General features: G+C 34.9%; 1 protein-coding gene across 7 annotated transcripts in view; it reads left to right on the forward strand.

Annotated features, from left to right (window-relative positions):
- Positions 1–14,263, forward strand: part of LOC139975639 (uncharacterized) — a 45,860-nt gene extending 31,597 nt beyond the window's left edge. For 5 of the 7 annotated variants that reach the window (XM_071983715.1, XM_071983712.1, XM_071983716.1 and 2 more), the window contains 8 exons: positions 1,370–1,486; positions 4,138–4,295; positions 5,053–5,218; positions 7,666–7,838; positions 8,672–8,836; positions 10,046–10,226; positions 10,851–10,972; positions 11,880–14,263. In XM_071983715.1, coding sequence (XP_071839816.1) covers positions 1,370–1,486; positions 4,138–4,295; positions 5,053–5,218; positions 7,666–7,838; positions 8,672–8,836; positions 10,046–10,226; positions 10,851–10,972; positions 11,880–12,051 — 1,254 coding nt within the window. In that variant the 3' untranslated portion in view covers positions 12,052–14,263. The remainder of the gene's footprint in view (positions 1–1,369; positions 1,487–4,137; positions 4,296–5,052; positions 5,219–7,665; positions 7,839–8,671; positions 8,837–10,045; positions 10,227–10,850; positions 10,973–11,879) is intronic. The other 2 variants (XM_071983714.1, XM_071983717.1) reach the window with 2 other exon arrangements.
- The last annotated feature ends 2,000 nt before the right edge of the window (positions 14,264–16,263 follow it).

Raw genomic sequence — 16,263 nt, forward strand, 5'->3', positions numbered from 1 at the left:
AGGACCATACGTGATAGTTGGAACTACTGTACCATTTGAGGTGATTTAAAGATGAATATGTTTATTTCGACAAGTAGTAAAAAAACAATATTGATAACCAGTATTTGGTTCAATCCAGAAAATTTTCATTATTTAAATGTGTCCAACTTACACTAAATACTGTAGAAGCATACTAGATTTTCCTGTTCAAGTTTACTATTGTACTGTAAACTATCAAGTTACTGTAGGTTTTACTTAGAGCAGCCAACATCCAATACAGATTAAAGAATAAGATAGAATGTTTCAGCTGAATAAAACCCAAATACTCACACCACATAACTTGCTTGACTTATTAAATTTTAAACTGCTGAACATCTGTTGAAAAGGTGGTGGGGGTGACAGGGAGGGGAGAGGATGGAGTGTAGCTTGCAGTTATCTACAAAATGTAAACATGTTTGTCTTCTCTAGTCTGTTGTCCAATATTGTAAGTCTCTTTTCTTGTTGAACAATACAATGCTTTTAATGAGAAGCAATACACATCAGCACCAAACTTGTGTCATGTTGAGCATTGTGGCCTATTTAATGTCATTAACTGTGATAAATATTTGGTATCATTTTCTGTGTTGTCTCCATTTTACATTAGTTTGTAAGGGTGACAGCTAGCTTAGCTTAGCTTTGTTTGCTAAGTATGTGTTCATGTGAGCTAATGAGGATCAATATCATCTTAATATTTATTAACTTAAATATAATTCTGTGGGAATATTAATGATTAGTCTGAAAGTCCTTAACCGTCTGCATTTAATAGTTCCTCTAAAGTTCATTTACTGATATAGATCAAGAGCTTGGCATGATGACAAAAAATGTTCAGTCATGCTTCCGTGTGAAAGTGAGATCATTATTCTTTCAGGATGCTAACCAAAAAGACTAAACTAAACAAATAATTCCCATAGAGCTCTTGAAAAGCCTAACACTGCAACATACTAATGCCATGTGACACATTTGCAAAATAAACCTACTGACTATCTATAGTTGCATTTACATTATACTGTATAGTTAGTGGCACAGACTAAATATTGGAAAACAAAAACACCCAGCAAATCTGATTGCTCTGTCTCACTCACAGTTCAATTTGTGTTAATTGATCACAGTTTAATGTCTAAAAGCTATTGGCAGATATTCAGGGAAGACTTTGAAAGCAAAACTATCTCAGAATGGTATCAAGTTTCTTTAAACATTTATTAATGACAACTTATAATAAGAGAGTATCATCATTTTATTATCATTTGAATTTTACCATGTGCTTGATTTTACTGACATTATTATATATTTTAACAAGTTACCAATTGTCAACCCAATTCAGCTTGCAAAATATACTTCATCTAATCAACAGCTTACTAACCTAATGAAAGAACATGATAACCACAAATCAGATCAGCTGGCAGAGAACTCGGCAGCCATCAACGCTCTTGGCAGGGCCCAGCAAAGGGCCCAGGCAGCTGAACGCAAGGTGACCATAAAGAAATTTCCCCTCAAACCCTAAATAATGAAATATTACTACTTCATTCTAACATCACCACATTTGTCAGTATGATCATTCACATCATCATTTGTATTGCTATTGTATGTGAATGTTAAGTCCTGACCCTACCTGCTTTGCTGCTAGTTATCTCAATACATTACATGTATAGAGATATTGTAACAGTAAGTGGGACTCTCTTTTCTGAAAAATTTTTCAGCGTCTTCATATAAAGTTCTTTTTCTCTGGAATTTTCAGAGCAAGCATATATCATATAGGCCAACAAAAGTTACTATTTTTTATTCGAGAATTTTATCTCATTCTATGACTTTTTCACCGATTTATGTCCAAATCGGGCCAATTTGGACTGAAATACAGTCGAAACAACCCATTTTTGCACACGCTCCAAAACTTGTGTTTTATGAAGGAGAATAGAATAGAATTGTCTTTCAACAGTGGTATCGTCTAAGATAGGGTCCTATATATTATATATTTTATTAACATTTTAAACTTTCATTTGTTGTTTACAGGTAGGTATTAATAAGAATTTCACTAGATGTATATGACATTTTATGGCTTTTATTTGCTTTATTTGATGTTTAAATGATTTTTATCTCAATACATTACATGTATAGAGATATTGTAACAGTAAGTGGGACTCTCTCTTCTCTTAAACATTTTTCAGCGTCTTCATATAAAGTTCTTTTTCTCTGGAATTTTCAGAGCAAGCATATATCATATAGGCCAACAAAAGTTACTATTTTTTATTCGAGAATTTTATCTCATTCTATGACTTTTTCACCGATTTATGTCCAAATCGGGCCAATTTGGACGGAAATACAGTTTAAACAACCCATTTTTGCACACGCTCCAAAACTTGTTTTATGAAAGAGAATAGAATAGAATTGTCTGTCAACAGTGGTATCGTCTAAGATAGGGTCCTATGTATTATATATTTTATTAACATTTTAAACTTTCATTTGTTGTTTACAGGTAGGTATTAATAAGAATTTTACTAGCTGTATATGACATTTTATGGCTTTTATTTGCTTTATTTGATGTTTAAATGATTTTTCTTTCTTAAAACAATACTGAGCTGCCGCCCCTACTTTTAGTAAAAAGGTCCGTTTTTGATGATTAAGCCCCGCCCCCAAGTCTGTTTTGTAGCAGATTGGCTATGACTCATGGCAGCTACATGTTAGATATACAAAAATGGCTACCCTCGCGACCAATTGTCTCTACTGTAGTTAGGTACGCCAGGTGTAGTGTATTGCATGCTAATTACATATATACAAATTCTGTACTGCTGAATTCTACATAGTGCATTTAATTTATATTAGGCCTTCGTTTTTGTAACATCCATTTAAGGATAGTACTGGTGTTCAGGTAGCTTTTCAGAGCAAGGGCCATGATAAGTTTGTTTGATTGCCCTTCATGTATTTTGTATAATTACGTATACACATTCTTGTATTTCTGAAGGCTACTTACTGTAGGCCTAGTGCATTTAAACAAATATATATATAGGCCTAGGCCTATTAGGCTTTCAGTGATAGCCACATTAGCATTGTACTGGTGTTCAGACAGCTTTTCCTAGGAAGGACCAGGGTAAGTTTGTTTGATGGGTACGTATAAAAGAGGAGCCGGCCATAGCATCACAACTTTTATAAGACTATAAAAATTGTATAAGGTTATGTTTTATTTATAAGGATATAAGATGTATAAGGTTATAAGAAGTATGTTTAGCTTTCTTTTGAACCTGTAATGTTTGACATCAAATGTACAAAGAATTAAAACAAAATGGAGAGGACTGAGGAGGCTATTATGGGAGGAGGAGGCCACCCATCACTTGCATATAAAAACTTGTAATCTTCTTTTACATTATTTTTTCCAAGTCATAAATCCATGAAATCTTCATGTCAGAAAAATTGAGATGGAAAACGTGGTTTGTTTTGATATCTAGAAGTGGACACAGTTTTGATGGTAGTCACCACTACAGTCTACAGTAACATACAGTAGGTCAATAGGCCTAGCTCTCAAGGCAGGCATCAAGAATATGGTCGAGTTGTTCGCCTCTTCTAATTTGGCCGTTGTCATTGACGTCAAACTATATGACCAAAAAGTCCAACAGAGACTGACCCAAGATGAAGGATACCACATAAAAAACAAGTTCTTAAATATTCTATGACATTACTAAACCTTGCAACGTCGTTCTTTCGACTAACAGGCAATGAGCGCTAAAGGCAAGACTAGCAGGATAAAGTGTAACCTGCAGAGACTATTCGTGGCAAAGTAGCAAAAATGCAAGTTATATATTTGTTGTACCATGATTGATATTGATAATTGTAGAGACAGAGCAAAGATTTGAAATTAGGAATCAAAATTAAAACTTCCAGTATTGAGATACTGCGTCATTGATGCTCTTGTTTTTGAAATGTTATGAAACCATTGCATGTATTCTTCCCTATTTGGTGTTTGCTGTTGAGTGCCAGCATTTAATTGTGCTTTGTTCTTAAAATAATAGTTTCTTACAATTATATTTTGTTCTTTTAACATTAGCATATTCTTATTAGCATGATGCCATAATTTTGGATCAGCAATCATGAATCCATTTTCACAGTTGTTTGGGCTTTTTTTTTGTTCAGATCCCAGAACTGCAAGAAGAATTGGATAGTACTCTATTAAGACTAGAAACAGTTCAAACTCAAGCAAGTGACCTAGCAGCAAGCAGGAAAGAATTACATGTATTGAAGGAAGATCAGATCAAGTTAAAATTACAACTACAGGAAGACAAAGTTCACAGGTAACCAATACATGCAGTTCAGGTTTGATTCCTGCTAGTGATATGCGTTTACAGGAAAGAAGGAACACAATGTAACTGTTAAGTTGATCCTTGGTTTTGAATATGCAGCTGATTCAAGGTGACTTCCTGGATAGGTAATATAAACCCAATCCTGCCATACAATTTATGGTACAGTTGCTATGGAGACTGTTTTGATATTATCTTTTAAGTAAGTCTGGTAATGGTATCAGTGAGTCACTCACCCAAGTTCTTGACTATGTCATATTGTTTTATTTATAGCAATGACAGAAGATTCTGAGGGTGTGTGAAGAATGGATACAGTTGAGAAATTATATTAGGCTACCTAATGTACATCTTAAACGCTTAACATTTTCAAGAATTTGGGAAAAAAAATTAAATGTTTTAACGGAGGGTTTGCTTTTTGCAATCACTTGCCACATATAATGAAACAAGATTAGCAGTAAGCAAAAATATGTAGTGCTAACTTTTTTAACCAAAAAAAATGGTACGTTCAATTTTATCAAAAAGGTTTCATTTTATCCCCCTAAGAATTTGAACGATAATCCTAGCTTTAATTTTGTTGGTGTTCATTTTTGTTAACTAAACTGTTACAGATTGTGCTTCATTTCCCTTATCTTTTTTTTAATGGTAGACTATGACAATTAAGATTGGCAAAATCAAGCTTCACTAGAGCTTTATGATAATAAAGTCATGGTTTCAAACAAATGTTCTGTTTTGAATTGTTATTTTGATTTAGCTCCTTGATAGCTCAACAGCTGGAGGAAACTCAAGAACACCTGAAAGCAGCAGAAGAGAGGGAGAAACACCTGGCACAAATTAATTCAGATCTAAAACATCAGCTACTGACTACACAATCAGAACTTACTACCATAGGAGATAAACATAAAAATGTGGAAGACTTGGTAAGATTATGCAGGCATGAAACGTTTTGTAAACTGTGCATACAGTAATAACACAGAGCCTAAAAAATGTTTGTTGAATAATTCATGTAATCATATGCTGTTTTTATTATTGATTTATCCCAACCAGTTCCCTATCCTCTGCTCCTTATTACAAATTACAGTCAGTATGAGTAGACCAGTCAATAGAATCAGACAAATAATAACTCCAATTCTGTACAGTCTAAGAATTACTGAAATATATATAGTGAATGAGTTTAAATGAGAGTCCACCACAGCATGTAGTCTACCTGTAGCTTAGTTTATTTGTTATTCTAAAGTGAAAGGCATGGAGGAGAGGGAGGGTGGAAAGAAGTAGGAAGGAGAATGGAATACAAGTGGATACCTTAAGTGAAGCATATGGCCAAAGAGGAATAGAATTTGCCTCCGAACCTAGCTACATGGTTCTCTTCATCCTATTTATGTGTTACAAGCAGACTCTAGAGCTCGTCTCATTTCATCCCTAGATCCTTCATGGTCATCAGGCAATATTTCCAACAAAAGTTTGGCATTCTAAAACTGCTATATATTTCCCATAGATTCCCTTCCACATCCCTTACCACATCCCGAGACACTTGGAAATACTAAATTAAATAATGTCTCAGTAATGCAATACGTTTTGAGTATGAAAGAAGCTTTTATTGATGTTGGAGCATGATCAGTCACCATTGCCTGACTTTAGAAGCTTCTGTCAGAATTGGCCTTTCATCATACTGTAGTGGGATTTTAAAGATTTTGTATTTCATGGAAATTATGGAACATTATTAAAGTATTTGAATCCACAATATTATTCCTTTGCTCCAAATTCAATTGTCTTGAAAGTCTCATTTCTTAAACACATTATTAACATAGCCCTTTCAATGTTAGGTCATTAATGGCACTGTTGATTAGTGATAACATTTCATTAACTTAATTAATCCCTTCTTGACATTCATTGATTGTCCCTAACTGTGTTATAATTGCTAATTCTCTCCCTGTCAATTTTTTTTCAACTTTGAGGAAATAGTTACAGTATCATAGTTACACAATTAAAAGAAAGTGAAATAGCAATTATCACTATATATTACTTGGCAAAAGAATAGTAGAGTTGTTAATTTTTAAGAAAGCTAATGTAAGTTTTACAGTAAACAGGATTGAATTATGAAATCAAAAGTGAATCTGTAGCTCTTTTCTTTTCAAAGGCAATCAGCATTTAAGGAGAGCAACCTTAAAAACACGACCCTATTAGTTACACATAATGAACTAATGAGTGTGATAGACTGTTCTGTTTGAGTAATGCTTTTGTATTTATTTTGATAGTAAAACTTGCTGTCATGCAAGTATGATTCTCTTTCAGTTCTTCTGATTATCTTTCCCTTTCTTTTATTTCCTTTGACATAATATAACCAGGCAAAAGCTGTAGCTTGTTCTCAGATCAGCATTACTGTTGAAAAGAGTATGAAATTGTCATCAAGTTATATAAAATGTACCATTCTGAAGTTCAAGGAATTACTTACCCAATAATTATTATCAAAGGAGCCACAACCCTTACCACTGATTCCTGAAAAGAGAATAAATGTTAACACTAGTATACAAACTAGGCAACCCTTGCAGTTGGAGAGATGGGGAAAACCACAAAGACTTTTATTAGATCTGTTTAAGTTTATAAAGTAGTTTGTTTACAAACTAAGTTTCATGAAAAATATATTTTTCGTCACCTTTTAGCCAGGAGTATAAGGATGTTTTTGGAGTAGAGGTCTTCATAGTTTCATCAATCCATGTCTCACTTTGAGTACTACACTGCCACCAAATGCAAAACATTTCTTCACTTTTCATTCAATAAAAGTCACCATCACTGTTTAATGTACACTCGATCTGTTCAAATATTACAGACTGAATAATATGTATATGACATGCAGAAGGACTCCGCACAAATAAATGATGCAATGCACAGAATGATCAGAGGAAGTACGCTGTAGTTGAAGAAATGTTTATTTTTTTAAATTTCTCATACCTTCTTCCTATTCGGACGGTTGGATCATATTTAACCTTTAAAGGCAACTTTTCGAATTTGTTGATTTGGAGTCTCTGTCATAAAAGTACTAAGAAAAAAGACTGAGCAGTTTATAACATTTTATAACCATCAAACATACTCTTTACTAACGTGTTGATCAGACCCTTTAATACAGTATTTGTTGCATGTTTTTTGACATGTTTACCAGTTTTGAGTATGGTTTCGTTAATAATGTTTGTTATTCAATTGCTTGATTTACGTGATCTTCGGTTATACCTCAATTGGGATATTCTCCAGAAATTCTATCACCCTGTAGGAAAGGAAGACTGGCATACCCCCCCCCCCCTCCCCTCCCTTTTTTTAACCACAATGGTGTTATGTCAGAGATTCATATAAATAATGGTTCTACTTTTATCAGCATTTTGTATCAGAGCAAGGAAAGCAGACCCTTCAAGACCGAGCTATTGAACTACAGACAGAAGTGACTAGATTGCAGATGGAACTTAATCAGATTTCCAACCAGCTTGACAACCAAAACAGAAAATACTTGAATTTGAAACTACAGACAAAGGAGAAGATGGAAAATGCAAGGTAATAAAAACTCATCCTTTGCTTGTGCCATTAAATATTTCTAAATTTATGTTATTAGTTTTAAATATCACTGCATATGCTTTAAGTCTTAAGCACAACATTTAAAATTTCTAAAAGAAAAGAAAGACTAGACTTGGACTAGACCTTCCGTAGCACAGCAGTGTAGCATGGACTACTTTGGATATAAGAAGTGAGTTTGTCAAGGTTTTGCTGTGTTTCCTAAAATTTCACTGTATGTTACATATCACAGAAAATTATTTAAAGATATATGCAACAAATAAAAGAAAATGTTTTTGAACTCTAATTTACACTCACTTTTAGATTTGAGCATTATTAGGTCAATAGTATGCTTCGTTTAGTTTTTTTAATTGGCCTGTAGTCTACCTGTATACCTTAGACAGTAGCAAAACAAATTTCTCTTACCTTTAGTTTAGAAAGTTAACATGAAAATCATGCAACATCCTCATCCCATCTTCATTGTCTGTAGTGAGACATTGATGTTGTGGACAGAAAAACATTTCAGGGGTCTGGGGAAGGTAACAGTTCATCTTGTACAAGGTTACATCTCTGCTTGTCAAACTGCATCTTGTGGATTATCATTGATATCCTTTGTGTGAAAATCTTTCTTATCTGTAGTAAGACATTGATGTTGTAGAAAGAAAAACATTTCAGGGGTCGTTGGAAGGTAACAGTTCATCTTGAGGCTTCATCTCTGCTCATCAAACTGCATCTTGCGGATTTATCATTGATATCGTTTATGTGAAATTATTACAAATGCATGTCACAGAATGATTAATATCCATCATTCCATCCACTTTTGATTTTACTCACAGGAACATTTTCAATAGACAAAAGACCCTCTTGGTGGAGAACATCCAACAGGCACAGAATGAATTGAACAGCGTCAAAGGAGAACTAGAGAGAGAACAAAATGATAAAGAAGAGACTAAAAAGAAGAACCAGACACTGTTGACTGAAAATAGACAGTTAATGGACAAGTAAGCTCTTTAGTACCTCATCGGAGCGACGTAAACTAGAATTAGTTCAGACTTAGTGTCTTCTATGTCAATATCATGCTATATTCAGCTTCGTCCAAGTTAAGGGTTTGAATAAGTTACCGTATAATAGTGGTAGTTCACTACCTTGCAATCATATCTAACTGGCTAACACCATGTAGATATACATTTCCCATTAATTCGTTTATGTGTTGCTTTAATTGGTTGTGATATCGGCTGGTGAGGAATTTGTTTTTGCATTTTTGTTGTACTCATTGGAATATCAAATTGGTTGTCATTGCAAATACTCAAGCTCTTTACCTTCTTACTACAGCCATCCTTGTGCCTGTCTCAGTTTATCTAGAATGGCTATCGCTAGTCAATTAAAATAACAAATTCGGTATTTAAATTTTCAAATAAAATTAAAATTACAGGGACACTATGCTTTCAAATAAAAATGGCACAATAATATATTGGCATACCGACCTTTAAGTTGCAAACAAGTTACACATACCTCCTTAAGACTTTTCTTGGTCAAAAGATCCTAAAAGTTGTATGATTGCCTTAGACGAATCTGGTGATACAAAGAAATTGAAGTTGCATGATGCAAACATCTCTATAGGGCATCCAAAGCATCGCTAAATGTAAATCGTATACTAGAGGTTTATGACCGGAAGAGTCCGGTAGTAACCACCTTACATTTATGATGATCTGCTAAAATGTTTTATGAAAACCTTGTGAATGATGTAAACAGATGATGCTGATCATCCCAAGTACTATAACAATAGATACCAAAATCAGCTCTGACCCTGGAGTTACTGACACATTTCATTGAACAAGTATGCAATATACTGCACTAATGTTGGAATGAGTACAAGTGTATGATTATGCTCACTTTAATCAGTATTTATAATATCCTTAATTATTAAAACCTTTACTATTCTGAAAATTAAAATGTTTCTACTTGTCAGTTCTGTGCAAATATGTAACATATATGTCCTTTTGTAAAGTAAGTTGCTTAAGTCTTGGCCTTTGCATAATTTAGGAACATCAAAATGGTTACATCTTTCCTATGAGAAAAAGATTTTGTTAAACTGTTTGAAGGAACTGTACCTCATGAGTAGTACTGTTAGACACAGCCAATAAATGCCTCCTTCATATCTGATTCTTCTTTCATCAATCCATTAATGTTGCTTATATATGTCATTGCAGAATGGTCGAGAATGAGGAATCTCTGAGTGACCAGAATCGAAACATCTCATCACTGGAATACAGGACCAAATTTCTTGAGCAAGAAAATGGAATGTTACAAGATCGAATTTCCTCACTATCTCGGCAAAGGATGGCATTAGAGAAAGTTGTCAGAGAGTACAGGATGGAGAAGCAAAAAGAGGTGAACACTCTTGGCTGCTTTTGCCTTATCTTTTCTTTCACTCTTAAATACACATGAAATAAAGTTTTCATAGATATTGATTTATTTATAAATATGTTTTTGGCTGCAGTAATATTCTAACATTCAAAATCTTGGAAAGTCTCTTACTTATCAAGCTATTTATAGAAAAGCCTCATCCTAGTGCTGCCACGCTTTTATAGCAATTTTACATGTAAAACTATCCTACTTTGCTGTCATGTACAGGTAATTGAAACTTCTTGGACAAAGCATAAGTATATGGCATTTGCAATTAACTTGAGTGAATCTGATGAGTAGTGGATTTTAATAATGTCACACAACCAGCCAATTTATCATCCTTTTTTTTCTTGAACACCTCATGCAACTTTTACCATGATCTAAACTTTTGCTAACCCTAGGCAATTAATGTGGACTAGGGAGAGGGGGAAAGGGGCACAATCTTCTTCGTAAGTGAAAAATCAAACTGGATCCTGTGGCATCCCACTGTTCAATAAAAGTCTAATTTGTTCACCTGCCTTGTTGGCGTAATCCTACTTTCATTGAAACATTGAAGTGTTTTTACTTATAGGCCTTTCTTTACTGTTATGCAATTTCTTTTCTTAACAGGATATTTACAAGGCAATTGGTAATGCTCCATCTGGTCAACCCTTCACCCCTTCGTCTGGCCTTGGATTGTCCCTTGGCATGCCAAAGACACCTTTCAGCAGTGGAATTGGAAATTCTGTCTCGTAAGACATTTTATCTCGTAGCTTATTTTTCGCCCATGCTAGTAAAAGAAAAGTTGATCTGCCAAGCAAAATGAAATACCTGGGACGTTATAGAATCAAACCCTCATCTACAGTAGTCTGGCAGATGAAAGATTGTGTAATTTTGTTTCAATAGACTATTGAAAGCACAGCTAAACAAGGAAAAGCCCAAAAACCCATGAAAAAAGTCTCTACAGCTTTTATGATTTACTATTAGCTGTCTATGCTTTTCTATCACCCTTTGACATAGAAATGGTATTCTCTTGACACTTTTGTTTAGTATGAGTAAATTATGAACCTAGGGCATTATGCAAATGCCTTTTTTCCCACTTTACTGGTTTCTTAATACCCATAGAAAGTATTTCAGATCACTTAGTTACATTGTAGCTCCTCGTGCTGTTGTATCATCACGCAGCTTGTGCTAACCAGGAAATATACTTGACAATCTTTTATAGGAAAGTGTACGTAAAAGCAGTCAGTTTGAAGTAGTTAGGTAATTTTGTATTGAGTTATTTTTCTTCATTATTGCAGTTTCTGTCCCATGCAGTCTCAAGCATGACTTGACAATGTACTATATGTTGTCTATGGGGTGCACAGATCTGTCATTTTGCTCCAACAGTTTCCATTAATCTTTAAGAAAGGTCTTGCTCCCACAGTTGATACCTTTTGTAGCATACTGCAATGTGTATATATAACTTTAGGTTTGGATAATTGGGGTTTGGCTTCATAGGGCTTCATTCTTAATGTACAATTTGTAGATTATACTGTTAGAGCTTCCATGTAACTGTTCCTGAATCACTGCATTTTCCTACAACCTGTAACTGTAGCTTATATTCAGTATTCACAGATGAAGATACTGTTTTACTCCCAATTCTTTCATTCTTCACAGGAATAGTCTTATATCAGGCACAGATATCAGTCGACCTGGTCTTGGCCTTCTGATGAAATCAGTCTCGCCTTTGGCTCCTAGAACCAACGTCTATGGGAATGGTCTAAATACCGTCAGTCCTCGTCCTGGGGTAGAGAGTGATGGTATGAGTGCAGATACAGAGGGAAGATAACACAATATGTTATAAATGTCAAGTATTATAAATTAGTCATTCCCCCTCCCCCCTCCTACAGAACAGGCAGTTGTGTGTTCATTTTTTCAACAACAAAATAGGAAAGGAAAATATGTACACGCAGTACACTACAATAGTCAACATGGCAACAGGATACTGCATTATACCCCTATCATGTGCCAGTTAACTTTTTTTTAAGTTTCCTATTCTAGTAATGAAACTGTCGTAAGAAAAATTTTGGCTTACAACAGTTCATATGTGCACCAAAGTATGTCACTGTTGTATGAAAGACATTGTAATCGTCTGTCCATTGTAAGCACGAAGACAACATGTATCTGCAGATAGTGGTTTTATTTAACAACTGAAGCTGATGAATAGTTGGTGGGATTCTTCAACATTTCTTTAGTGAAGGCTATGCATTCTTCCAAATCAATCTCTTCTAGTTGAGATCTGGTGCTCCAAATCTGCTAATTTTACATTTGAAATGCCTGAAAATATCCTTACCTTGTTTATTGCTCACTTTTGTATCCCTAGAGAATGCCCTAAAAAGTGACTGCAAAAACACCTTTGTGTGGTTTAAAAATAAACATATTGCTTCATCTAGAACTCTGTAAACAATTTAAGCATTACTATCCTTCTTTCCAACTCAATCTGGCAAGAAGTATAAAGTATTTTGTCTTTTGTAAGTAGATGCTTGGATTACATTCAGCTCTAACATACTATTTTGTATCCTATCTTCCTGCACAAAAGGAACTGTAGTCACTGTAGTGCTGCTGCAGATATAGTGCATTGGCGCATGTCACATGCAAAATATTCCAATCAACAGTAGAGAATTATTATATTAGTATAGTGAAGATGGAAATGGTTAAATTGATGTAGGCTCCATGATTCCAAATTTGACTTTGACGTCAAAATAAACAGATATGAATTCTGTGTGAGAGCAAAGTTAAGGTAACATATTAGAACCTTGTTGTAAATACTCACAAAACCTTGCCAGATTTTGGTGTTCTGATATCTATGGTGCTGTTAAATAAGTTCAAGTGAAAAGTATTGATTCCATGTAGTGTAAGCTGAAAGTCAGTTGTAATCATTATCATTATGCTTCAATCACTATTCTTGGCAGGGTTGTTTTGGTAGACGATTACACACTACTTTCCAATTCTTTCTACAAAAATTACATAAAAGTTTCATCACTCCATCACAATTAAACAGCAATTTCAATCATGTAGAAGTCATCATTGCATCATTGCATCATCAAAAGTGCATCAGCAAAAAACAAAGTTTCATGTGTTTTCCATGTAGGACATCACAACTTTTTGCACATTTTAAGTCTCTGAAGGAAATAAATTTCGAAATTTTATATCACAGCAAGGGAATCAGATGTCATTTGAACTTTTTTTTATTGCTCTGTGCTAGAAGTTTGATTTAGATTTTATCATTCATCAAAGAAACAGAAACTATAGCTGTGGGAGAGTGGTTTGAAGTGTTTGTAGCATGATTGTTTGTATATATACTGACCATTATGAAGCTCTGTAGATGCTAGATTTATATATTATTTGATGTACATTTAGAAATATATGTTTGTTGTTGCCTGGATTTGAGAGTAGTACTGTACATTCATAAAGATATAGTCATTGAATTAGTAGTATACATGTTTGCTACGAAATATCTGATAAATGATCAATTTTAACTAATTTTTAAATAGATGTATAAAAGTAGAAGCTAATATCTTAATTGAGGAGCTTAATATAAATGCCAGAATGTGAAAGTGGGAATGTATTTGAAGCATTGTTTTATAGAGATTAATAGTTTTTGAGAGACTGCAAAAGAAAGACTGTTAAGTTTCTATGGGCAACGTCCCAGTGTTTCACAAGGCAGTTGAATGGCATTGCCTATTCAACTAAAGTTCATGTCATTTTAGTAGTTAACTCAACAGTTACATGGAATTTATTAAACTTTACTTGCACGCACTGCCATGTTTGTGTACATTCAGAATGGAACGTCAGAATCTTCATTTGTTAACCATTCTTGAGACCTTTTTTGTGTGTTTTGGGCTTTTCTTGTTTAGCAATGCTTTTCAATAGTCTAATGAAACAAAATTGCACATATACTGGTGAAAAGCAAAGAAGACAAACGTTTACAATTAACACCTATAAGTTGGACATGGCTATGTTGTGCCAATCATACCTTACCAGGGGTCGAAATTTACGCTATTCCGCTATCCCGCGATAGTGAAATCATGAACGGAATACCAAGTTGCTTGGGTTCACTATTCCGTATGGATAGTGCTAAAAGTGATAGCTAACAACAAACTTTGACAAATCCATCTAAATTTTCTTGCCTGTCAGGCAACAATTTTAATTTTATTTGTTTCCCGGGCGTAAAAACTTGCCCAAACATACAAAAGAAACTCTCTTTACACGTGAGTTGCAGTTATGTACAGTACCTACATGTTCCGTAGCCAACATTTTCCTCCGATTTATTGCCCTTTACACGTTCCGTATACCATCGCGTATGTAGGGAAAATTATCACCTCATGTGTAACAGGTAGTTACACAGTCTTGGAAATCCTTGTTCAATTTCCCGCGAACACATTAAAAACAACTGCTGATTTCCCGATTTTGGTTATATTTTTCGGGCAAGTCGTTTCAGCCCCCAAATCAAATTAGGCTCCTACGCCTATGCTTGTGGGTTTCCAGGGGCAAAGGCCCCCCGGAAAATATTGGTAATTTTGCGTGACTGGCGATAAAAAATTAGCAGTTGAAGATGCAAAATAATAACAAATTTTGGAATTTAAATTGTCAGGAAACTGATAAAAATTTTAAAATGACAAGTTGGAGACTGTACGTAGCAATATTCTGTGTTATGAAAAGAGATTTATAATGTCTTACAATCTTTAAAAAGTTTAACTTTACAAAACTTCCAATATTATGAAACAAACAACGTTCGGCAAAGCCCCGTTTCTTGACTGCCTAACAATGAATATACGTACAAAAGTTTACAACTGCAGAATTTAACCCTACTTAAATACCATGTTAGGCTATACATGTGTTGCGAAATTTCCCAGGTACCAACAACTGTGAGCTCATCCCCTGTCTAACACATGTTTGTTAAGATTTTTTGGCACGTTTCCAAGAAACGTTACATGGAGTTAAACTACTTTGGCTCCATTCTAGAATTAATTAGGTCAGTCAGTAAAGGATCGGCAAAGTTATGCGAAATATTATCTTAGACGTTCAAGAAAAGTAGGTTAAATATATCAGTAACATTTAGATAAGTAAATCACACCTCAAGCCAACTGACTCCTCCGCATGAACAAAACAATATATTCCCCATGATACACGTGGCACAGTCCATACTATACAAGCATAGCACGATATCAAGGCCCCTATAGCTATGGCCATCTTTATGAAAGTAACCCTTGTAATGACATGTTTTAGGCCACTTGGCATGATTCACTAAATGCTTAATATTGTTTCCATGTTCTTGTAAAAAACGTCAACTTCGCAAAATACAATGAGTTGTCAGGGGCGGATCCAGGATTTTGAGAAAGGGGGGGCCGACATCCCGATGGTAGCACTTTAGTGATCTGCGTCCTGGGGGAGGGGTCTAGGGGGAGGGGCCCCCTCCCCCCTTGGAAATTTTTGGTTAATTGTGAGTGCTTAGATGCAAAATGGTGAAACATTTCGCCAAAAACTAGAAAAACCAGAAACGTTGCAGACATATTTTTGCTCGATAGACACATATTTAAGAACGCTCAACAGTGCATGTACAATGGATACACTATTATTGCGTCGATTCGTTTTTTCTTTTGCGCGAAAATTATGACGCCAGATTCACCCCAAGAAAAAACATAAAACAAGATATGTTCAATGAGATAATTATGATATACTTATTAATGAAATGGGGGTGTAGGCGGTTTTACACTATCTAACGCAACGTAGTCGCCAAGAACCTGAAGTATTTTTAAGGGAGGGCCTGATAATAAGCGGAAACGGATCACCGACCGAAAATATATCGGAATTAGTGGATTATTTCTTGCTTCCTATTCAGGGGCGTAGCGAAGGTTCTTTTGTTGGGGGGGGGGGGTGGTGATTTGATTTGCCGACGGATCTGGAAGTGGTGACTGAAATGGGGGAGGGGTCTAAGGGGAGGGGGTGTCCCCCTTCCCTTTTGGAAAATTTTTAGTTTTGAAACATCCTTAGATGCAAT

The sequence above is a fragment of the Apostichopus japonicus genome, chromosome 11 (genome assembly GCF_037975245.1).
Source record: "Apostichopus japonicus isolate 1M-3 chromosome 11, ASM3797524v1, whole genome shotgun sequence".
Classification (NCBI taxonomy): Eukaryota; Metazoa; Echinodermata; class Holothuroidea; order Aspidochirotida; family Stichopodidae; genus Apostichopus; species Apostichopus japonicus.